Source organism: Lipophrys pholis (assembly GCF_963383615.2).
Source record: "Lipophrys pholis genome assembly, chromosome: 4".
Lineage (NCBI taxonomy): Eukaryota > Metazoa > Chordata > Actinopteri > Blenniiformes > Blenniidae > Lipophrys > Lipophrys pholis.
The window spans coordinates 28,639,861-28,663,820 of record NC_137637.1 but is presented as its reverse complement, the minus strand read 5'-3'; the positions used below and the strand labels follow the sequence as shown (position 1 = coordinate 28,663,820).

At 41.8% G+C, this 23,960-nt stretch overlaps 2 protein-coding genes across 2 annotated transcripts; one reads left to right on the top strand and one right to left on the bottom strand.

The window, feature by feature from the left end:
- Positions 1-2,974: 2,974 nt before the first annotated feature.
- On the top strand, positions 2,975-6,647 carry rps10 (ribosomal protein S10). The gene is made up of 6 exons (XM_080462198.1): positions 2,975-3,013; positions 3,451-3,600; positions 4,666-4,840; positions 5,036-5,113; positions 5,444-5,499; positions 5,721-6,647. The coding sequence occupies exons 2-6, from the start codon at positions 3,451-3,453 to the stop codon at positions 5,760-5,762; spliced, it is 501 nt and encodes a 166-aa protein (XP_080318324.1). The 5' UTR covers positions 2,975-3,013; the 3' UTR covers positions 5,763-6,647.
- Positions 6,648-8,079: 1,432 nt separating this feature from the next.
- nudt3b (nudix (nucleoside diphosphate linked moiety X)-type motif 3b) lies at positions 8,080-23,498 on the bottom strand. Its single transcript, XM_080461683.1, has 8 exons — positions 23,205-23,498; positions 21,216-21,326; positions 18,892-18,936; positions 18,129-18,213; positions 17,614-17,799; positions 8,776-8,839; positions 8,616-8,675; positions 8,080-8,438 (listed from the first exon to the last, which is right to left on the bottom strand). The coding sequence occupies exons 1-6, from the start codon at positions 23,301-23,303 to the stop codon at positions 8,784-8,786; spliced, it is 582 nt and encodes a 193-aa protein (XP_080317809.1). The 5' UTR covers positions 23,304-23,498; the 3' UTR covers positions 8,080-8,438; positions 8,616-8,675; positions 8,776-8,783.
- Between the last annotated feature and the right edge of the window lie 462 nt (positions 23,499-23,960).

Below are 23,960 nucleotides of genomic sequence, written 5' to 3'. Positions count from 1 at the left end.
GACGACCTGAGGTTCAGTTTAATTAATCACATTAGAAGAGAAGCTTCATCTGTCACCCCTCCTCCAAGAACGGAGGGGAGTCAAATCAACGTGTGCAAATCAATCGAACGTCCCCGGTTTGTGAATTAATCTCATCAGGAACTCAAAGAAGCACTTTGACGTGCGCGCGCGAGGACACACTCATCCACTTAGAGTCTTAGACCTCTCGCTTTAACCCTTTCAACCCCGTGACATGCTTTATCATTGCCCAGTTCCTTTGTTAAATAGCGGATGCAACATATCAACCCTTTAAAACATAAGAAACATATTTATGTGTTACTTTTGCTTTATGTCGTTAAATCATGTTGACATGTGTTTGAAACCTTTCTGTGTTACGTTTGCCATTTTTTTTATTTTTATTTTTTTATGTTTATGGCAGTGACACTGTTTAAAATATAGATTTTATTTATTTAAAAAAAATATGTATTTGCAGAAAGGTTATCCTGGCTGAATAAAGTGTAAACCAGAAACGAAATGAAACATGTGACATATTTGTGAAATTCTTGTACAATAAAGAAACACATCTTGTCTTACAGTGTTGGTAGAGCTGATTTGTTTGTGTGTGTTTGGATGTGTGAAGGTGAGTCTGCGTGTTTAAGTCGGGAATTGAGATTAAAAAAGACAAAATAGGTATTTTGCACTTTGTAAACAAACTGTTTTGATTACTTATCCTCTCATTAAATCACACTTCTTAAACGTATAGTTATGCACAGTGCAACACCTAATTTATAAAGAATACAAACATTAAAAAAAAAACAAAAAAAAACTTTGGGATATTGCTTCTGTTATAGCAAGAAAAAGCTGCATGTAAAAAAACTACATAGCTCAAACTATTCATATTTATAACTGAGTTTTCCAATTTACTTGTGGCTAATGGATGACAAATCAGATCAACTGATTGTTCAAAAGATTTACCAGAAGTGGTTGTTTTATGCCCCAAATGGAGGCCTGACACAACATGATCATATCATCCGGGATTTATTATTGTCACAGAAAAAAGGCAGCATTTTATGTCGTTGGTTTAAAATACTCTGGGATAGAAATACAAGAGCTTAAAGAGTAAATTATCAACAAAAAAAAACAAACAGCGGTGAGCGAATCTGCAGTTTGTGGGAAGAAACCAGCTCGGCTGTAATTTCCTGAACTGCATAAAATTTTGTCATCGTCCGAGGACCAATCGATTAGATTTCGGATGTTAATGGCTAAATGTTTCCGAATAAATCTCTAAAAAAAATCCCCATACAAATCGGATGGGAGAGACCGTAGGTCAAAGGAGATCAGTGTCTGTTGCCATGGAGACGCTCCCTGCTCAGTGTTTCACACAGTGCTGCCTGACCTACCTATTTAGCATTGATATGAGTTAATGGCGATCATGCTCGCGGTTGTGTGCAGAACTCGGTTCCAGCATTGTGGCATTGGCGAAGGTCTGCGCTCTACCGAGTGTAGTTCTAGTTTTATTATTTATGTCACAAAACTGCATCAACAGCGATGAAACTGAGAGGATGAGTTATTACATGTTGAGTTTTACCACTCGCGGTGTGCACACTGACCTTGGTTAAAGATCAAGACAGTTCAATAAGTGGCTCATACATTCCTTGGCCATGAACTAAACTTAACCCCCCCCCCCCCGCCCCCCCGCTTTTTTTTTTAATTATTTGAAGATGAAAGGAGGCCTCTGTCTGATGCACTTTGAAGTGCATCACAGTTCAGAACCGTGGACAGAGCTCACTCAGAGACGAGAGGCAGCTCAGACGGAGGTCTGCACTCTGACCTGATCTCCCACCAGCTGCTCTGCAGACATGAATCAAAGAGATGGAGGAAACACAGGCTCCCCCAGGGAGACAAGCCTTTTACTTCATACACCCCTCCCTGCCCTCTGTTGCAGCTCGTGCTCATCACCACTGCATCTGCACAGGAAACACTCCTGGGCATTATGTTTCCTTCAAATCGCCTGCATATTTGTTGTTTTTTGCTTTTTTTCCCCCTTCTCCTCCAGGAGTCAAACCCTCTACATGCTGATCCTGTCTTTTCATGTAAAAAGGAAAGCTGGAGCTCAAGTCACACATCCCAAGCACAAACTGCATATATACGTTGAACTGTGGGGTTGTCATGAATAAACCACTAACTTTTAGGATTTGGATTATAATCTACACTCATTTGCAGTCGCGTCTATCTCATAGATGCATCGCTGCAGCGAACATTTGCAATTAAAATCAGCCGGCTCTCTCGTCCTATGTGTGCCCATACCTCACAAGCGTTCCGGTTTGAAAACGTAAAATAACATACCTCAGCAAAAAAAAAAAAAAAAAAGAAGATAATCCAGCTTGCTTAAAGGTGTGGGATCATCGTGGTGAGGGGACTGACTCGGTGGAGTCTCCGGTAGAGAATGATAGAGAATGAAGAGCCTCCGGCTGGATGGATGGATTGGGGGATGGTCCAGGAGGGGATGGAAGATGGTCAGAATAACCAGGGGAAGATCCGGGAAGCTCTTTACAAATAAAGGCTGCAGAATAAACAACCATCGGTAAACTCCAAGACGAGAAAGTGTAACAAAGCAAAAACAATGTGATTATAATGGCAAATATTTATAGAAATACATTTCTTAATGATTCAAATGTGTCATGATGAATGGAAAAATATATGAAATACAAATAAAAAGACGGCGAGATATTGGATTCAGACGTCCATATCCGAAATCACATCAAGAATAACACATTTATAGCGTTGATAACGCATTGAGTTTCTGGATCGAGCCAGCAGGGGCACTCCACCCTCCCGTCCAGCAGGGGGAGCTCCTCTCTCCCGTCCAGCAAGTGGGGGTTGAGGGACGACCTCCCTGCCGTCCAGCAGGGGGCGCTTCACCCTCCCATCCCGCAGGGGGCGCTTCTCCGTCCATCTCACCCTGACGGAGACTAAAACCTCCCGGTCGGCCGCAGTCGATCCTTCCGGCTCCGGTCCCATATCAAGTGGAAAGGTAAAATCAGCCTGAGCGGACTAATCCACAAATATCTTTAACATCTGTCGTTTTATCAGGCAATAAAGTGTTTCTGCCGATTGCTGATGAGTTTACAGTGAAGGCCGTCAACATATTTGAGCCTTGGGTTGTGTTTAAAGATCGATGTTGGACTTATGAGGGGGGAAGTGAGCCCAGGTTTCAATGTTCATCACCGGCTGCCATTTTTCTGCCTTTACGCGGTCCTTGTTCGACAGTTTAATACGAGTTTAACATGTTTCCGCAAATGTGAGTTGTCTTTAACAAAAGTGGGTTCTGGTCCACCATCCAGTGGGTGGCTTTGTGTCTGTTTTACATCCGTCGGTAGCTGCCCGCTAACCGGGTAGCATGCTAACAGCCAGGCTGGTGTGTGTCCAGAGGAAACCGGTCGATCTGATCCTGTTTCCTGCCTTTTGTAGATGCTGATGCCCAAGAAGAATCGCATTGCTATCTACGAGCTCCTCTTCAAGGAGGGAGTCATGGTGGCGAAGAAAGATGTCCACCTGGCCAAGCATCCCGAGCTTGCTGACAAGAATGTGCCCAACCTTCATGTGATGAAAGCGATGCAGGTGAGAGTCCGCCGGACGTGTCTTGAACATCCGTGGCTGCTCCGAGCCTCGGTGTGTGCTCTCATGGTGGTTCCAAGATCCATTTCAGAGTTTGAAGGACATTCTACAATTGGTTAATCCACATGCGGCGTTATCAGTTTGACTACTCTGCTGCTCGTCGCATGTCTGTTAGTTTAAGTTTTTTTTGTTTGTATTCAGTTTGGATAATTCCATCTAGGTCATGGTCATCTTAAAATTGCAATAGTTGAAAAGGGAGAGCTGAAACATTCCCACCGAATCAAAAGTGGCGGTCTACATCTTTTACTTTCATTGTCATGATGCCTCCGTTTTTATTCGTGTTTAAAATTCAAAATCCTTTAACAATAAACTGATGACAGACCCTTTGTCATGTGCTTATAAAGTGATTCTCAATGTAACCAGAACACATCTGAAACAAGCTTCCAAGAAGAAAAGAGCTTCCTTAAACTAATGTAGTTGATGCAAGTGATAAAAGAATTTCATCCGAGTCCTCATTGTTATTAATGTTATTTACCACAAGAATCCCACATTCAGGCTGCTTCACTTTATCCAGTTGAGAATAATGTGTAATGCACATCATGATGACAACTGTGTGAGCCGTACATGTTTCTTTGATCTACTTGGTTCAACCCTGCGACACAAATAACGTACTCGTACGCTGGCGTCACTGTAATAATAATCAGGAAGCGCATTGATTCAAGTTCTATCTGAAACATAATCTGGGTTGTAAATCATGTTTGTCCAAAGGTCTGATAAAGTTTTGAAAGCTCAGCTGTGTAACATTGTATTTGAGAAATTGCTATTGAAAAGACAGACCACATGTAGGGAAAGATTTAAAAAAAAATAAAAAAAAATCATTCCCGTCACAAAATGTCATGAGATGCGTGCTTGAAGAGGTCACACAAACCGTTACCTGATCAAACAAACCTCCTACCCTATTTTTTGGGGCTAACCTGGTGAAATGGAGGAACGAAGACCTTCCAACGATATGACTTTTCTTTTTCTCCCGACATGATGTGGTGACTGAAGTGTGTGTGTTTCCTCTAGTCTCTGAAGTCCTGTGGGTACGTCAAGGAGCAATTTGCCTGGCGTCATTTTTACTGGTACCTCACCAACGAGGGCATCCAGTACCTGAGAGACTTCCTCCACCTGCCCCCAGAGATCGTGCCCGCCACCCTGCGCCGCCAGACCCGCCCCGAGACCGCGAGGCCCAGGCCCAAGGGTGAGACACCGTCACACTGTGTGTCCGTTTAATCAACATGATGTCCAACTGCTGTACGGACGCAGCTTTAGTCAGCAACTAAACAGGCTTGAAGCGCCTCCAACAAGAGTATCCGTTGTGATTCACCTCAGTATTAAAACAAATACTTTAAATCTTCTGTTATGAGACTCCTAAGTTTTCTGTCTCTTCCCACAGGAATGGAGGGAGAGAGGCCGGCCCGCCTCAACCGTGGGGAGACTGACAGAGATACGTACAGGCGATCTGCTGCTCCTCGTACGTACAATTCTACTATTCTTTTTTGATATATATTCATATATATATATATAACACTTTTGTGATTTTAGTGTTTCTGGACTGGTAGGATTTGTTTTTGTTGCCAAAATGCAAACAAGGTTTAATCCACTGGAGTAAATGTTAGTACCACTAATGAGTCAAACAGTTTGGTTGAAAAATCGATGTTACACCTTCTCCACTGTTTTTAGCTGTTCTTGATTATATTGAGTAATGAAAGTCATTAGCCCTGGTGCATACAGTGATGATTTAAGTAGATATTGTCGCTTATTTCAAAACATTGAATCCATTGCCTTGTCTTTCTCTGTCCAGCCGGTGCAGACAAGAAAGCCGAGGCTGGTGCTGGAGCCGCCACAGAGTTCCAGTTTGTAAGCGCTTTTCTTTGTTTTATGTGTTTTTAGAAAAAGGGGATAAAAGTGATATTCCTCCGCAGTGTTTTGACGCTGCACTTTCATAACGAAAACATTCCTGGCTTGTGTTGTGGCTGTGGGTTTAAACGGGGAATGCCGGGAAGCTGAATTTATTTTTTGTTGTGGATTTTGTTGAAGTCAATGTCGGTGATAAACTGACTGAACCTTTTCTGTTTCAGAGAGGTGGCTTTGGACGTGGCAGAGGACAGCAACCTCAGTGATTTTCACTATTTCTGTACAATAAAGAAAATGGAAAATACAACAAATGTCTCTGGTATGGTTGACTTGTCTGGAGGAATTTTCACTGACGTTGGATCAGCCTGCAATGTGATTCTCCACTTTTATTTTGAGTATGATTCCAAATCCAGACCTCCATAGGATAATAAATTGGAAGATTATACATTAATTAATTCGACAATATAAACCTACAGCAGTATAATTCAATTTCTTTTAATAGCCGCTCAAACATGTTGGGCAGAACTTACTCAATGCTCTTCCTTATATATTTTGGATTGAGTTTTTTGTGAAATGTGTGTGTTATACATTACAATCAAGTAAATGTAAGAAATGTTCATAGCACCGCAACAATAGCCTGAAATCAGACAGAACTGTTACATGATTTTAAACAGAAGCCGTCAACTCATGGAGCAGTTCATTTAAGCTGCTCTTGGTACGCTTTTTTAATACATGCTTCCATAAAGCTTCATTTTGCATTCACTATACCTCTAAGAATGGGAAGGTCATTTTTGGAGCCAAATGCTTGAATTAAAATTTTTTGTTATTTCCTATATTTAATTTGATGGATCAGAATTTATTTGCTTTAATTGATTGATCTGTGGACGTTGGTGGGATGAAGGCAGTTCATTTATCCACTCCCCCTCCATTCCCGTACGCAGGTGACTGCAGCATCTGTGCTATTTAAAGTGCTGATGGAGTTTAGTGTGCGTCTCCAGTCAGGTATACAGCCATACAGATTTAGACCACTCTGAAACTGCATTGAAAAGGTCATCTGGTCGTCCCATCTGTATGCCAACACCCTCCACGGCGGTAAGAAACTTGATTTGCATTAGAAAATATTTGGAAAGAATAAAGGAAACGAAATCGCTAAATGGTCTGCATTTCTTTGGACTGTGGGATTTCTTATGAGTGCGTCAAATCTCTGCATGAAGGATTTGGGACCACAAGAGCAAGTCTAACCTTTAAAACAAAAGGAAGACTGCACTTTTAGTCATCTCCCAAGAGATGTGATTGAATACAATACAATACAATAGAGTAAGTCTTTATTGTCAGTAAGCACAAAGGAACCATTCAGGCTAAAATCTCAGCAGGAGATTAGGAAATGTTTGAATTGGTTGCTCACAATGAAAACATCCATTTTATATATGTCTAATATCCAGTGTTGTTCTTAAACTCGTTCATATTTTGGGCGAAAGTGAACTGAACGTATCATTATTCTCCCTCATGAATGTTAATATGAACGCGCTTTTGTGAACGGCGCTCTCACAGTTCAACGTTGTTTAAGAGGGTGCCAGATTTCAAAGTCTTCCAGTCGATAACCCGGCTAAAGCACACTGTAAACGGACCTTAACATGTAGGAGGAAAACAGCCAATCTGGCAACATTAGCCACCAAAGAGTCGCACCGCCGCATACGTCAAATGCGAAGCATCGCGGCAAAAACAAACGGAAGACGCACTACATCAGACTCTGGCCGTTTTCCAATTCTTAGAGCGCCAGTGTGTACTCGCCTACGTCACGAGTAACTACTTGCAAGGCGTCCTCGGAAGTGCGGATATGCAAATTTACGAGGACACATAGGCGTTAATGGAGAATTGGAACACGAGTACTTGATGACGCGGTGGCTGTCATGGCTGGATGATGGACCCTGAAGCTGAGGAGGAGGAGGAGGAGGAGGAGGAGGAGGAGGAGGAGGAGGAGGAAACTGTTGCCTCTCTGGTTCAGCAGGAAGGTGATTTGTACATGATATTTTATATGATGATCTAAACTTTAGAACATTATTGTAAAATAGTACCTTTTCTGTCACATACATGCAGTGTATATTACAGTGTATTCTACCGTGTATAGTACAATGTACAGTACTGTGTTTAGTACTGTGTACAGTACTGTATAAAGTACAGTGTATAGTTCTGTGTATAGTACAGTGTTACTATTACTTCTAGCCTCCTACAGCCTTTATTTTACTATTCATCTCCTTGAAGTTCAGAAACAATAAAAGCAGCTGATCAGAAATGTCCTACTAATACAAACAATTATTTTACTGTTTTACTGAAGATCCCTGATTTTTATCAAATGAATTAACCAGCTTTTCACATACCTGCTGCTTGTTATCATCCTTCTGGTCATGTCATTAATATGTACTGTATTACATTTGTCTAATATACATCCTACAGTGAAGAACTCCAATCATTAGCTGTAATAATTTCTCTTTAGAATAAATACATAAATGGCTTATACTGTGTGAGAGTAAATACATAAATACACACATCGCTTACACTCTCGAGCAAAGAAAGATATATCAAGCAGAAGATAAAGGAAACTTTATTTAATTAACTTCAGCAGAACCTACAACAGTAAAAACAAGTTAGAAACATTATGTATATAGGAAAATGACATTGTTTTTTAAAAATTCTGAAGTTCTTTCTTTTAATTCCCAGGAACCCTTGCAGTGATACACAGGTCAATAATGTTCTTATCCTGGACACTTTCTCTCCTGGAAGTGTCGTGACTCCAGCTTCAGGGTTTCCAGGAGCATCGTTATGTTGATACTGATGCTCCTGCTGGTCATCGGGCATTCTGCTGTACTGCTGATTGATGGTGTCACGTTCTAATTCTTCCTCCTGCTGGGGCCGTTGATGGTGCCACGTTCTAATTCCTCCTCCTGCAGAGCCACAACACATCTGTTACCTACACACAAACTTTTCCCCTCTATCATAGTGGAGTTATTTGTCATACCAAAGGAGGTTTATTGAAAGTTGAATGGTGTTCATTTTGTCCTTTTAAACATGTATATTACAGACTCGTTTTTAACGACAGGTAGATGCAGGAAAGATTCTACCTTGCTGACATGTTTCAGCTGCATCTGTAGTCTTCCTCGGAGCATCATCTGGCCGGTCACCTGATAAAGACCGACATGTCATCACACACCAGATAACGCTCTGATGCTCACACGCTCACATGTTTCAGCTTCAGATTCAAGCATCAAAAACAATCCTCACTCCCATCTTCATCTGGAGGAGTTCCTCTTCTCCACTGGACCAGGCTTCAGGTTCCTCAGGAGTCCTGGATTCAAACAGTGCATGGTGTTAGTTTGAATCCACAGCATCCTCCAGTAGAACCAGTAGAACCTCCAGTAGAACCTCCAGTATAATGGGTAGAACACTTTAGTGCAATTGAGACAAAACCATATGGCCAGTAGAACCTTCACCTCTCAGTCAAGAAAAGAAACCGAGGGTTGTTTTTGTTTTCCTCTATTAAGGATGAGTAGTAATTAGTTCTACTTCTACTCAGAGCTTTCTTATAAGTTTTGAAGCTATCCTTCCAGGCTATATAATCTATGTCTGTTTTTGTTGAACGCCAAGTTCTTTCTAATCTACGGGAGGGTTGTTTAAGCTCGCGGGTTGATGAGTTAAACCATGGCGATGACTTTTCCTGTTTTTTCATTTTCATTTTTTGAGGAGCTATGTCGACTAGCGTTGTTTTTAGCATATCTGTCAGACTGTTTGTTAGGTATTCAATGTCTGAGCTAGCAACAGTATACGGGTCAGGAAGATTCACTACTGATTCTATAGCAGAGGGAATTCTTTCCTTGAATTTAGTTACTATGTTTTCAGAGAGAGACCTGGTTAACACGGCTTTAGCCGGAGGTTTATAACTATTTAGAACAAAGTCAAAGGTTATTAAGAAGTGATCTGACAGGAAATCATTGTGAGGACAGATGGTCAGATGCTCTATATTCAAACCATAAGTTAGAATAAGGTCTAGGGTGTGTAGATGTTTATGGGTGGGCCCGTCTACTACCTGAGAGAAACCTAGAGAGTCAAGTGTAGATCTAAAGCTGCATGCTTTGAACTGTGCAACGGACGACTGGGCTTTTTAAGGGTTAACGAGCTTCATGCCCCTGATAAGTGGGTGATGCGTTCACGTGCATCACGCAACTTCATTTTTCTTTTTCTTTTTTTCCTTTTTAAATTTGGTGGCTGCGGCTTATATTCCAGTGCGCTCAATAGTCCGGAAATCCTGGTATTTAAAAGAATTTTATGAAAAAGTCAGTGATGATCCAGGAGGAAAAAATCGTACCTTTTTGTGTAAACTTTGCCCGCAGGGTTTCAAGAAGCAACTCCGTAAAACAAACCTGAGACAGCACATTGAACCCAGCTGGCCTTTCAAGGTATGTGCGAGTAACTAAAAAATTCCTTCAAGGTTTTACTGTTTTAAGTTGTAATTTGTTTGTAGAACCTGCTTGGTATATTTCCCTTTGCTCCTTAAGGACTACTGTCCATTTTTGTTTTGCTTTAATAATTCCTCATTCAAAATAACCATTCAAGCAGCAAGTTTTTCCTCATGTTTTTCAGAATATACTGTTGCGGTAGGGAGCTGCAGCTGGCCACTAGTCTGGACTGAATGGGGGGCAACAATGGGGAAATGCCAGTATTCTGAGGGTAATAGCACGCAGCAACGTATTGGGGAAAAAAAAGAACTATGAACTAGTTAATTTTTGGAACTGTGAATTATGAACTATGAACTGAACTAGTTCATTTTAAAATTTGTGAACTGAACTTTGAACTAGTTTGTGTAGAAACGGAACTTTCCCAATACTGCTAATATCAGCAGATGGTAAGTTGTCATCTTGAAGAGATCCCTGATCGTGTAGATGTTTTCATTTTGGAAACCATCGTTATGAATTTGGGATTAGCGCTTTCCTTCAAGGTTCCGGCCGGGGCATTGACCTTCCCTTTCATTTGAGTTTTCTCTATCTGAAGTAACTTTTTTGTCTTCTGCAGCTCTTTTGTTTTCTCTTCATTCTTTGCGGTGACATGAGTGAAAACATGCGTCAACTCCTTGATACGTCTTTCTAAAGTAGAGACCTTCGCTTTCAAAGTCGCATTTTCTTTTTGGAGTTTCATGTGAGCAGACTTCTTCACATCCTGTTCTTTAGCAAGTCTGACAATTTCCAGTCTCAGTTGTTTCACGACATCCAGCGTCTCTTTGTTGTCAAAGCAGCATTTTTTTAAGACACGCCTCTGTTTCAGCTGGTCAACTTCCTTTTGTCGAACTTCCTGCGTCGAATCAATGTCGATTGTCTCTGTGGGTTCGGACTTTAAAGTTTCCAGTTGTTCTTGAAGATTTCTGATCATGCTTTTCTGCATATTAATATGCTTCCAGAGAGCAGCAATTTCTTTGTCTTTTTGATTACATTCCTCCCTCACATTAGTCAAACGGTCGGGTCCAAGTTTGACTTCATCGTCCTGCTTTGAAATACTGGTTTTGGGGTTTGTAATTCTACTCTTGAAAGAAGACATTCTCTCTACGTTTGATAACTCATCAAGTTTCATTTTGGCCAGCCATCCGTCTTTTACAAAGCTTATGCTGTTAATTTTCAGGGGGCGCTGGAGCCATTCCAAGTTTAGTGAGCGTGAGGAGTCGACAGACCCTGGACAGGCTTCGGAATCGTCAACAATTTTGTTGAGAATTATGGGGACGTCTTTGCTGAAATCGTTTTTCACCTTCTTGATCTCCTTGTTTTTCTTGATAATTTCTTGTTCCAGTTCTACTATTTTACCCTCCAATGCTGCCATCTTATTTTGGGAACGCAGCTTTTCATTCGTTTCCAGGTTCAGCTGTTTTTTCAGCGGCTGCTCCTTGGTCTTATGATCTGCCATCAATTTTTTCATTGTTTGTTCCTTTTCCATGAGGAGATCAGATTCTTTCTTCTCAAACTGTATCACGTCCTGATGTCTTTTGTCAAGCGCTACCTGGAGGCATTTACATTTTTCCTGCTCTTCAACAAGTTTCTCTTTAATTGACTTGAGCTCCCCTGATAACTCCAGTTCACGTGATGACATTTCTCTTGGCTGTTTGTATTGCAGCATGGATAAAGCTAATTTCTCTCGGTCTCGCATCTTCAATAGGTCTTCTGTCGCCTTATTTAACGCATGCTCAAGAAAACTCTTAGAGGCTTTGAGAATTTCATTTTGTTCCCCGGCGATCACCAATTTTTGGAGCATTTCTTTAAATTTTCTGTCTGTAATAGTTTGCTTTTCATTTTTGGGTTTTCCGTGTCTCAGCTCACTTCTGAGATCCTGCACGACATTTTCGAGATGACGGTTTTTTCCTTTGATAATGTCCATTTCCCTTTTCAGGTTGGATTTGCTGGATATATCAATTAATGGCATTTCTACTATAAATTTAATAAAGAGTCTATGGACAGTATATATTGAGAAAAGTCTATAAAATAGGAATCACAAAAACTTTCTGGAACAGCAAGTGTCAGTACTCCTGTCTTGTCTGACAACAATCATAAATACTGCTGGCAATGGTCTGTAAATGTTGTGCATTGGTTAGGACAACTGCCTTGTGATGTCATCATACATAGAAGCTTTTATCTTTTGATGAGACTGGTGATACTGACACTTTGATGTGACATCAAAGTCTCCTGGCAACCATTGCTAGGATACTTTGTGACATCAGTTGCCTAGCAACCGTTGCTAGGTGACTTTGCTTTAAGTAAGATTCTGAGCAGTTATTTGTCTTATTTAGAATTATATAGTTTGAAAATATATTATGTTACAATTGCAAGTTTCTTGTTGAAAAATGTAATCAGCAATTTCTTCAACCACAAAATTAAATTAATGTGTAATCATTGTAACTAAATTCACATCCAGGTCTTGTTTCTCGTTATGACTGCAGGCTGAGGCATTGCAGCTGCTGCAGCGGCTGCGCATAGCAGCGGCTACAGCCGCTGCGCAATACAGTGTGCAGCTGTATTGCGCTCTACTCCGAGATGTTCCAATATTATTTTCTAACTCATTCACACGTTTTTTTTTTTTCTTTTCTCAATGGCCACTCCGGGGCTCCAGACTCAAGCAAGGCGGACGTGAAAAAGCACTAATAGAGATACGAAGAGACGCAATGTTTTCTCGCTCTTTGGTCTGCATCCGAGGTTCAAGCCAGACTAGATGGAGCGATCTGAACTAAACCAATGAATGTAGCCCGTCTCCTGGTTCTCATATGAGGGCTGTCAGCGTGAAATCGGCAAAATCCCCAACGTATCACGTCTTGGAGTGACGCAATGACGTGGCTCTCTCTTGGCTCCGTTAACGGTGGGAAAGGTTCCGGTTCTTTGGCGGTGCTCATTTAAGAACTGGCCCTGGCACCGGCCCCGAATAAGCTCCTGGTTCTTTTTGGTAGAAAAGCCCTAGAAGTGGGGCCAGCGTAGCACCAGTTCAGCCTGTTTGGCCGGGGGCTTTGGCAGTGGAAAGACAAAGAACTGGTGCCAAGTCTGGCCCTGGCTCCGAAGTAGCACCTGGTTCTTTCCGGTGGAAAATCCCCCCCCCTATGTCTGTGCCAGGGTTTTCTCCGGTTTCCTCCCACAGTCCAAAAACATGTGTGAGCTGCATTCAGAATGCATCACACCATCTTCCCCTCGTGGTGCCAGGTGCCAGAGCAGAGCTGCCTAATTCTGGGATTGCTAAATCTTGATTACAATTGGCTAAACCCCCGATGACACTACATAGGGTTTGATTTCTGATTCGGTCGTTGGAACAACACACTTTTAAAAAACTGAAACAAGCCAGGGAGAGACGACAGACTTTATTCACTTCTGGGGCATCATTCCCAGTTATGAGGACGCATATTACCGTTGGGAAAACCTTTGGAAAGTGAATTTTGCATAATAAGAGAAATTTGTACTGTACGTGTTCCCCGAACCGAAATCAGTTTCGCACTCCTGCAATGCAATGTGTTGAATTACTCCACAACAGATCGCTTTAAAAGTTCACATTTTACTTTTCCGATTCAAACAAAATCACTATGCCCATTATAATGTGCCAAACGGTTTGGTGAGGCGACGCTGAGCAGACACACAGACTAAAGACGACAGTCTGAATGTGAAATACTGGTGTTTATTTGTTGGCACATTTATATTACAATCTTCAGTCTTCTCACACTGGTTTTATTCCACAGTCCCAAATGACAAAAGAGGAAAACAATATTCCAGTGACACGTATACCTTTGAAAACACAATTACAAGTATGGAACTTCAAGGCTGAGGTCATCAGCGAGAAGTGCACACATGTTTCCTTTGTTATTAATTTGGTTTTGTACTGATTTCAATTGGGGCTTTGTTTGAACTTTGAATCACAATATAGTTTTCTATCATTCAGCTGATACAAACAGTCTGAGCATCATCATAAAGAAGGTGAATGGTACAATCCTCAGCTGCTTAAGAGATGTGCTTCCCATGCTTTTGCTTTGGCCACAAGATGGAGCCAGTTAACCCACGTGGCAAAACATAAAAACAGTCGAAACTTTGGTAAATTAAAAGAAAGTGACTTCATCAGATGGGTCAATGTCATAGAAAAGAAAAGAAAAAAGGCCAATCTCGACTTCAGATGTTGCGCCACCTCATTTCCACACGCACGTGGAAGCATTTACTTCATAAATTGTCTCCTGCACTTCAGCCTGAATCAATCTAAGACATGAACTGCATGAATTTCAGTATGAAGGGTTTTAAAAAAAGACAAAAAGAGGATCCTCTGGTTCTAATGGTGCTGTGTTAGCTATATACAAGACATTAGCTTGCCAACAACACAACAGATTAAAGAAAGAAGGGGAAAAAATTATGGATAAAAAACAAGTGGTCATTAATTAAAATCACTGGCTATTGATTGTGAAAATCCTCCTCACATTCATTTTGACAGTACCTGTCGCCCACGTCGAGTGAGTTTAATCATTGCCAATTACTCGGGGGGGCGGGGTGGGGGTGGGGTTTATACATGTTTTAACCTCTAATTGCACAGTTAGACGAAGACTGACTGAAAGGTCTACTCAACACCAAACCCCCATGCGAAGTGCCAGACGGAGCATCGTAAAGCAAGACTTTGGCTGCCACGCCTTTCTGATACGCGGCAGTAAAACCAGTTCAAAGTCTCAGACTGGAGGAGACTTCGGGCCTCCTTTCAAAAAGTACTGCCATGTCAAATAAAACACGCGGGTTCCTAGATTCTCACAGGCCAACATGAGGAGCCTGTCTAAAGCTGTATTTGTTGTGACAAAAGAAATCCAAATGAACTTGGCAACAACTGCTGTCCTTTGAAATTTTTTTTTAAATACATTAAAAAGAAAAAAACCAAATAGCTATCCTGCCTTTATTGAGGGAAAATTTGCTCCAACTGTTCTCTTTTGAGTGTGAGGATCCCGATACTGGAGTTTTCGGAGCACATTCAGAACTAAATGTGGAACTGCAGCAGTAAATACTTCATTTTAACCCAGATAAACTTTTGCTTTGTTGCAAATGGAGCTCCCGGTAGGCATGGAGGCCTCGCACTAAAACGCATCCGGGAACCAAAATTAAACCGTTATTAAAAACCTTTAAATCTTTATATGGAATATCACATTTATGTTCCAAGGTTAAAGGTGCGCAAAGTTGATTCTACAATAGAAATACTGAACACTGTACAAGTCTGTGGTTTACAGGCTTTTGATGAAACCGTTTATGCAGGTTTTTCCAATTGATTATCCTTTTTACCTTTACCTCTGCTCCACGTAACGTGTAGCTGTCAGCTGCAGCAAAACTGGAGATGAGAACTTTTTTTTTTCCTTAAGTGTAAAAGTCTGGCAAAATGTGTTTTTTTTCTCTCTCAAAAATCCCCTCAACATAACCGTTGATAGTGTGACCAGGCACAATTTTGCAAACTTAAAAAGTGACTATGCCAGTTTTGTGCTTGTATCTCCTTACAAATATACCAACTGCTTTTCGATTAAAACCTTTTGAGATATGACCAGATTACCACAGTGTCACTGATAAACCGTTTGGGGGCGGGGCATCCCTTAAAGATGACGTCAATGTGAGAAATTCCATTACTCGCTGGTGTGCAGCTGATAGCTGGATCTAATTTCAGGCAGGATTAATTTAATAATGAAAATAAAGTCCAATGTCACGGCATATTTCTTTTTCTCTAAATAATAAAGAGAAAAAAAATAGGAAAAAATAAGAAGGGGGGTGGGCAGGACAACTTTATCAATAATCTATCATAAATAGGCTTTTCAATCTCACCCACCTTCCTCGCTAACCTCAGATGTACAGTACGCTACTTCCAGAGAAAACTCCTCCCACAGTTTCAAAGCCAAAAACAACAAGTTCAATCAGGTTTTTTTTTCCAGCCTCGGTTGAAATGACATTGTCGCACTCACAAGGTGTGTAAGAGGTGTTTTGTCATTTTTACTCTCAACTTTTGATCTATACAGAAATAAACAATTTACAATAAAAACCTCTTACATGCTATCTACAGCGCCTCCAGTTTCACAGTATTGAGCCGGCTGCCTCGCGCCGCAACCGGGCCGAGTGACGCGGCGCGGCTGAAGAGACTTTTGCCAGACGTTAGAGAGAAAGAAGAAGAAGAAGAAGAAGAAAAACAAAAACTAGTATCCAAAAGCATTTTACATGTTAAAAACGAGGTCTCAAACTGTACAAGGCTTGTTTGTTCTGCATCTTGCCAAAGACAGCGTAATAGATCCATTACTTTCAATGTCAAGCAGGTGTTCCGAGTGTTTTTGGGGATGCAGATTAAATACTAAAAGAAATAAGGGTTTAAAAAAAAAAAAAAGTTTAAATTGATAATGACCACAATGAAAAGTGCCCGCTAAAGTCACCTGTGCTAATGTTACAAACACAATGTAAACAATTACTTTTAACCAAACTGAATGTGAGGAGTAAAATATGGAAAAGGGTTTTTTTCGTTTTTTTTTTTTTTTTTAATAACTTAAGTGATATGTGCTGCGTTTTGAAATTACAAGTCTAGGATTCAGAGATCAACTACTTCTACCCTCTCAGTAGGTGGAGGAAGACTTTGTAGTTAGTCACAAATGGAGAAAAAAAAGGATTAAAAGGAGGTAAAGACACTGAGGAGAAAGGTGGTTCGTGTTACATTGTGTGTTTGTGTGTGTGTTGACATTCTTTCACTCTCCATAGAGCATACAGAGTGAAACCTGTAGTGCTTGGCTCGCTTCCCAAATAAGAGAGAAACACAGTTGACACTTGAAATCGAAAGACTACTGAAATCGTGAGACTGCTCGGGGGAAGGGGGGGGGGCGCATCCTTCTGGCTTAAAGAAGACATCGACAACTACGATAAGGAGAAAAATGAAGAAGAGCCAAAGACCTTAACCACAAGTCTGTTGCACAGTCGGCATCAAATCACTCGAGTGAGTGTGCCACACAACATAACAGTGCTCATGCAAGACAAGTCACTTCCCACGATTCTGCTCGTTCAGATACGGACAATATTTCCTATCTTTACAATAGGGGGGGGGGGGGTTACACTAATGGGCACATTCATTCACAGAAAAATAACCCGGAAAAAATAATGGAGGAGACGTTAAAAAGACCACCAAAAGCCTTCAGCTTAAGCACTAAGTATACACTTTTACATTACAACAGTAAAAAGTAGTTCTTGCATTCAATAAACACCACGCTAAGGGCGCGTTAAGGATCGGGAGGGAGGGGGGGGGGGGGGGGGGGGGGGGGGGTCCATGGGGGACACTTCATGCAGTTGTCAGTAAAAAGAAAATAGGAAGGGAGGTCAAAAATTACATTTACATTTACAAAGTGTTTCAGACTATTCACCTAACACTTGTCATCAAGTCTGTGCCACAGTTCTGGCACAAAGGAGTTGGCAAGGCAAACCATGTTATTGAGAAGAGAGAAGAGAGGAGGAGAAGAGGATAGGAGAAAAGAGAAGAGACAAGAGAAGAGAAAAGAAGAGAAGAGAGGTAAGAGCGCAAGTGGTGGCGAAAGCTCCTTGGGGTGTCAGAGTTGTGGTTTTAGTTATCTGATACCCGAGACGGAGCTCTGATTGATGCTGTAGGTAGGGGAGAGTTCTCCACCTATCGTGGCCACCAGCGGCGTTCCGTTACTGGTCAGGCAACTCTCCTGGAGCGCCTCGAAGTAGGTGGCCTGCACGGGCTTGTGACACTGCAACACTTGTATGGCATCGTCTATTTTAAACCATTCCCTTTTTCTACCTGCGGACAGAACAAACACAGAAAACAAGGTGCAAAGAGGTGAAACGCTGGGCGTACAATGTTAAAAAAAAAACAACAGCAACTGCATTACGATCAGTTGAGGCTAATTATCAGTACAGTAAACTGAGTTCATGTGAAAATGTGAAAGGCAGGCACAAAGCTGGTGGTATAATCTGCTGCAGCAAACATCACATTGAAATTCCTGAACTGTAATGTCACCAATGAAGGCTGGGGGGGGGGATAAAAAAAATAAAGCTACAGTCAAGCATGTGACTGCCTGGGAACTTTGTCCGTATGAGCCCCATTTTGACAAACAAGCAGGACTTTACCAATGTTAACCGAGTCCTCCCAGTCCTCCAGCACCTCGGTTACGATGAGAACGTACACGTAGGTCCTGTGTTTCCTCTCCTGGTTCTGGAGGAGGAACAGAAGGTACACGTTTTTAACAGAAAGAAAGTGAACTTATTTGGGAGGCTGAATTATGAAAAAGTGAGCCTCAAACAGCAGTTTGTGATTCATTTTAGTTATAGTCTTGTCAAAAACATTTGGTTTTAGTCAATACAGTAAAGATTCGAGTACATGTGTAGTGACTTTAGTCAACCAAAATATTGAATTAATAACGACACTTGGCTATTTCACAGGAACAAAAAAGGACTGAAAAGCATGAGGCTGCTTTAGCAGACATTTTAACGAATACAAAGAAAGTGCACTGTGGGTAATAAAAGTGTAACATTTTAAAAAAAAACGTCTGAAAATCTTCATTCATAATTCAACTCAAATTCTCAAGCCTTCTTGAAAACTAAGACCGTCAAGCCTAACTGCTGTCGATCATCAACATGGTTGTCAAATGATATTTATGCAAAACGTGAAAGAAAAATGTCTCTAAACAACGTCTGCGGTTTAGATCGAACAACGAATCAAGTAGCAGAAAGACTTTTGCCAGTTATTGTAGCTCCACCTGGTTTATTAACTTTTTTTTTTTTCAAATCTCGATATCACATGTGAAATGTGTCCGAACGTCAGCTCTTCTTTTTCTTCAACAACGTCAAACACGTCAACTAAATTAATATTGGCAAACAGACGGCCGCTTACCTCAAATACTCCAACTAAGCGACCTAAAGTCCCCTTCACTCCAGCCTGTAAAGGAGAAGGAGAGATCCAGATGGTGAGCTCTACCACAAGACAAAGCTACAAACAAGATACCACCTTTATTTTTTCTCAAAAATAAAGCGACAGAGTCGAGTCTATTAGAAAACATGCGTATACTATGTTGCACACTCATAACCTAATAATAGAGATCATTGTAGAGCTTTAAGACGTACACTGTTTTGTTTACATGGTGTCAGAGACACAATGGCAATCTAAATCAGGGGTCCCTAACCACCGGGCCGCAGACCGGTACCGGTCCATGGTAGGGCTGGGCAAAAAACCCCCAAAAAACTATCGATTTATCGATTTGGCAGCTAAAAAAGGATTTTTATTTTGCAAAATCAAGGGCTTTTTTTCCCGCCCCCACAGTTTTTTTTTGGCATTTTTTGCATTTTGGATTAAGTAGAGGCAGTGTTTTTTTCTAGGTTGCTTTTGCAGAACAAAAAGAGTCAGGTGTCTTGTTTTGCATGACCCAAAGAAATGTATCAAGAGCCTCTCTCATAAAAACCCCTCAGTGTCATGCGAGATTACACAAAGCGGTCAGAGACAAACAGAAGATCCTCATCACAGTCTGGTTTTTAGAACGGTTCCCACAATCCTTTCAAGAAAGGCAAATCTCACAAGATTGTGTCACCATTTTACTCGTCATCATTGAAAATTTAAAATAACATATTGATAGGAATCTCTCAGAGGTGGATGGTAGGTCAAGTGTCCTGGCTGAGGGCTGACATCTCTGCAGCTTCTTCTTCAGGTTCCAGTTTCAGTCTATAAATACATTTCGACTCAAAGCGCTGTACCATGGACTGGGTGTTACTCTCCTCAGGCCTTCAGCGAGCTGATATGGGAAAGGACAGACCCACGACTAGAAACCCCAAAGAGGAGCCAGAGATTAAGTAATAGGGCAAAAGTCAACCTGTGTGTTTTTCTGACATGGAAAAGGTCTCCTGACTTCGGCATTTTGTAACTAAAGGATACTGGGAAACATCGGGCAGAAAGATGTGCAGCACTGAAGCAGCATGACAAGTGACACAATGTCTTACGTCGTCATACTTTGACTGTATCATAGCATACAATGATAAGCTGGGGAAGACAAAAACAAAAGCAAAAGGAACTTTGTGCCACCTTTGGCCTGCTCATGACTCTGGTGACTTCATCATTGGCAAGTCTCCAAACCAATAAGCATAAGCAATCTCTCCCAGCTCATATGGGCATCGGAATGAGCTTGTCAGGATTAGGATATGTCCTGTTACACCACCGTCCAATAAGAGGCTTAGAAAGCCAGAGTACGTGGTCAAGCACTGAAGCCCACTCAAAGTCCCTACAAAGTTTCAGCCCTTTTAACACTTTCGACAAACCTCAGCAGTGCCGTGACATTGCTATTGACCCTGTGGAAATGTGCTGGCAGGCAACAGTGTCCTGCAACCACCAAAGCTACCAAACAGCTGGAGCCAGGACAAGAGATGATATCAGCATCCATCAAAGTGATGGATCACACGCAGTGAAGGGCCTACATATGGTCAGTTGCCAAGAGCTGACAGCTGGGTGAGACTCGGTCTTCGGTCCCCTGTGTCAGTTCTGCTCAACATGTCAAGAGGGATGAGTTACAAGTACGCAGGAGGAGCACCTGATTTTAGCGATGGATGTAGCAGCGTATTGATTTCCAATGCGCTTCAGAACTGTTTACTAATTGCTGTCTGTTCTACCCAAACACACACCAACAAAACACCTCGATTTGGCCGCTGCTGTAAAAACAGAACACCGTCAGAAAATTATTTCTAAATCAACAACGGTCTATTTTAATGATGGAATCATCATGTTGGTGGGAATGGATAGTGCTGCAGTGATACTGCGGAGTAGCTAATGTTCAATCTCAGCGTGACCTCTTTTGACACCCAAACACTGCTTTGTAACATGACGCCACGGTACAGCTTACATGTTGCTAGGCTCTCTCTCTCTCTCTGTCCATGCAAACAGTATGACTGCATTGACAAAATGGATTTTGCAAGCAAGGTGTTACACCCCGTGTTAAATACAGTCATGATTTCAGAGAAATGTAATACAATATACCTTATGACACTATACTTGTAAATGGAAACACGTTCTTAGAACAATATTCCTGGCTGTGGAGTGTGGACGATGTCTAGAAAGGCATGTTTCACACTCGCACTTCAGTTCAAGTAAAGGTACCCATCCATACTTTACCACAGACACAATAAAGGGGGCAAAAGTGGGACCAATATTAATGTCAATAATTACAACAAACCCACCTCTTCACACACTTCTCTAGCTGCAGCCACATTGGGTTCCTCCTCAGGCTCCATTCCCCCTCCAGGAACTATCCACTTGTCTGGATGTCGACTACTGCTCACCAGCAGCACCTGCAATGAATCCCAGAGCACGCCGGTGAGGTATTTCAGTCCAACTCAATGCCCAGTGTCAACAGTGTTGACAACACATAAGTGTTACTACTTAAGCAAGATATTCAGTAAAGCTGTCAACATTTATGACTGTAAACACTACCGCTGGTGCTAAGTGAGTCGGCTGGACATTATGTGAATGTGGTTAAAATTACTTGCCGTGCGACGGAAAGTGAATCAAACCATAAAGTTTGAACGCCTGTAAGCCTTAAAAGGCCACAGCATGAGTCACAGATTGTTGTTTTTTTTTAAAACGGGTACAATTAGTTTTGTGAACTTGATCAGTCAGGGATCAACTTGTACTTGGCAGAGAACCGATAAGATAAAACTGAAAAACACCGGTTCAAGTTTGGAGTAGTGTACTGGTGATACCATTTGATTTGCTGTGATTTACCTCCCTCATTGTTAATAATCTGGCCTCTTCTACCACAACAACGAGGAAGTGATTCAGTCTCATGCTATATTGTCCTCAAGGAAAATATTTCTGCAACAACAAAACAGTTTTTGTTGTTGTTGAGTGGACACCAGCTTGTTGAACTCACGGAGGAAAGAAGATATGACGTGTTACCAATTATAATAATATGCTTCAATAATATGTGTAAAATGCTGTTTAAAACTGTGACTATCATATACACCATATGAGATAACTGTACTTTGGTTAATTTCATCATGCTCTTATAGAAAAACGCCACAAGAGGTATCAAACATACATTTTTCCTATAGGTGGCACAAAAGAAGCGGAAGGGAGATCTCTAGAAATCCCTTCATTTTTCACGAGAAATTAAATATGTGGGAGTATATTTATTAGAAATGTACTGAGGGCCATCAGTCTGAAGATTAACTGTCTGCAGAATAAGGAGAAAATAATTGTAGTTTATGGGGCATTACCTATCTACCAAATAACTAGAATCAAAGTATATTCTCAACTTAAAGTACAATGATGTTTTTCTGGCAAAAGAAAGATAGAATTGCAGATTTATAAATTGCTGTTATTGCTAACACATTGTAATACAAAAGTTTATATAGAGTATTACATGTGTATATAAGAGTGTCCCGACATGTTGATCACATCAACAGAGACTCTGGGCTCATACTGATAACTCTGGGTGGTTTTAATCCTCGCTGTAGATTTTCATACCGTTACATCAGTGCAGGGTGGCTTGTTAGCTGGAGGCGGTGACAGCTACGTTAACGGGCGACGTGGTGAAGTGTGAAGCACATTCTGATTCTGTCAGTCTGACTTCAAATCTCAGCAGTGTTGCTTTTTGGCGACAAAATAAATAAAATAACCAGCTGTACGAGTTCATCATCATCATCATCATCGTCATCGTCAGGGTTAGCATTCGGCTTTAGCCGTCGCGGCTAATGGCTACATGCCGCTAAAAATCATCGGCAAGTAGAACCAGTTGCATAAAGTCAATTCGCGTAGCACCCGACATCATTCGAATTAAAAAATCCTAACTGAGATATAGCCTGACACTTTAAAGGTTGGACAGTGATTCACATCCAGAGCGACACAGTCACTCAGCGTGGACTGCGGTGGGCTGTGGTCGGTGCCCCGGGCAGCAACACGGCCAGTTAGCATGAAGCTAACAGGTTGCTGCTATGTGCCAAGCTAAACAGGCTTACATAACGCCGGAGTAAGTCCGGGCTCAGAACAAGCGTTTCACAGACAGTCTGAAAACGCAACACGAGAAGCCGGGAAACGGCCGAGTCGTTGCTTGTAACTGGCGTTAAAATCAAGGCAAATGTATCGGTTCCCAGACCGACCAGACACGGAAAGCACCCCGGCTACTCGCGTTAGCGCGGCCCGCCAGACGGCGTCATCCCCGGCCTCACCTCCTCCTCGCTCTCGCTCCTGAAGCACAGGCAGGCGGCCCGCTTCTTGTAGCCGTCCCCGTCGTACGTCCGGGTTTGATTTGACTTGAGCTTCATCATTTCGGAGGCGCAAAAGTTCAAAAGTACAGCTAAGTTGACCACTTCAAACGACGATGGTTGTATACGCAAAGTCCTCCGCTGGGGAACCTCGGCGTTTTACTTAAAAGAAATAACTTCTTCTTCGCTTCATTTTCACAAACCTAGGCACATCTACGGCACGGTCGCCATTACAAGGAGCCGCTACGCCCACGACGTAATTTAACCTTTAATAGCGCGGCGAGCGTAAGAAAGTTCCTCAACGCGGGTTGGTGAATCGGAACAGCGGTGAGCTGGAGGAGGGAAACTGGAGTGAGCCGGTGAAGGAAACTGGCACTTTTGGCTCCAACTAGCCCACCGCAGACACTTGTTTGAAATCGGCGTGCTTCTCGATTTTGTACCACTGTTCTCTGCGAAATTAAAATATCACATTGTCAAAGCGTGATGCCATTTAGGGGATGGCACGCGGAGGTAGTCGTTAAGCTTCAGCACCCGCAGGTAATGGACAGCGACAGCAGGATCCTCCAAACTGCCGAGATAAAGACCTGCAGGATGCACGAGTGTAGCTGTGTTCCCAACAACTTTACGGAAATATTAATCACATTCATCTAATGCACTTCATTTACATTTAAACGTGCACAGCGAGGCTTTGCTTTGCATATAATCTGGCTGTGATTTGCT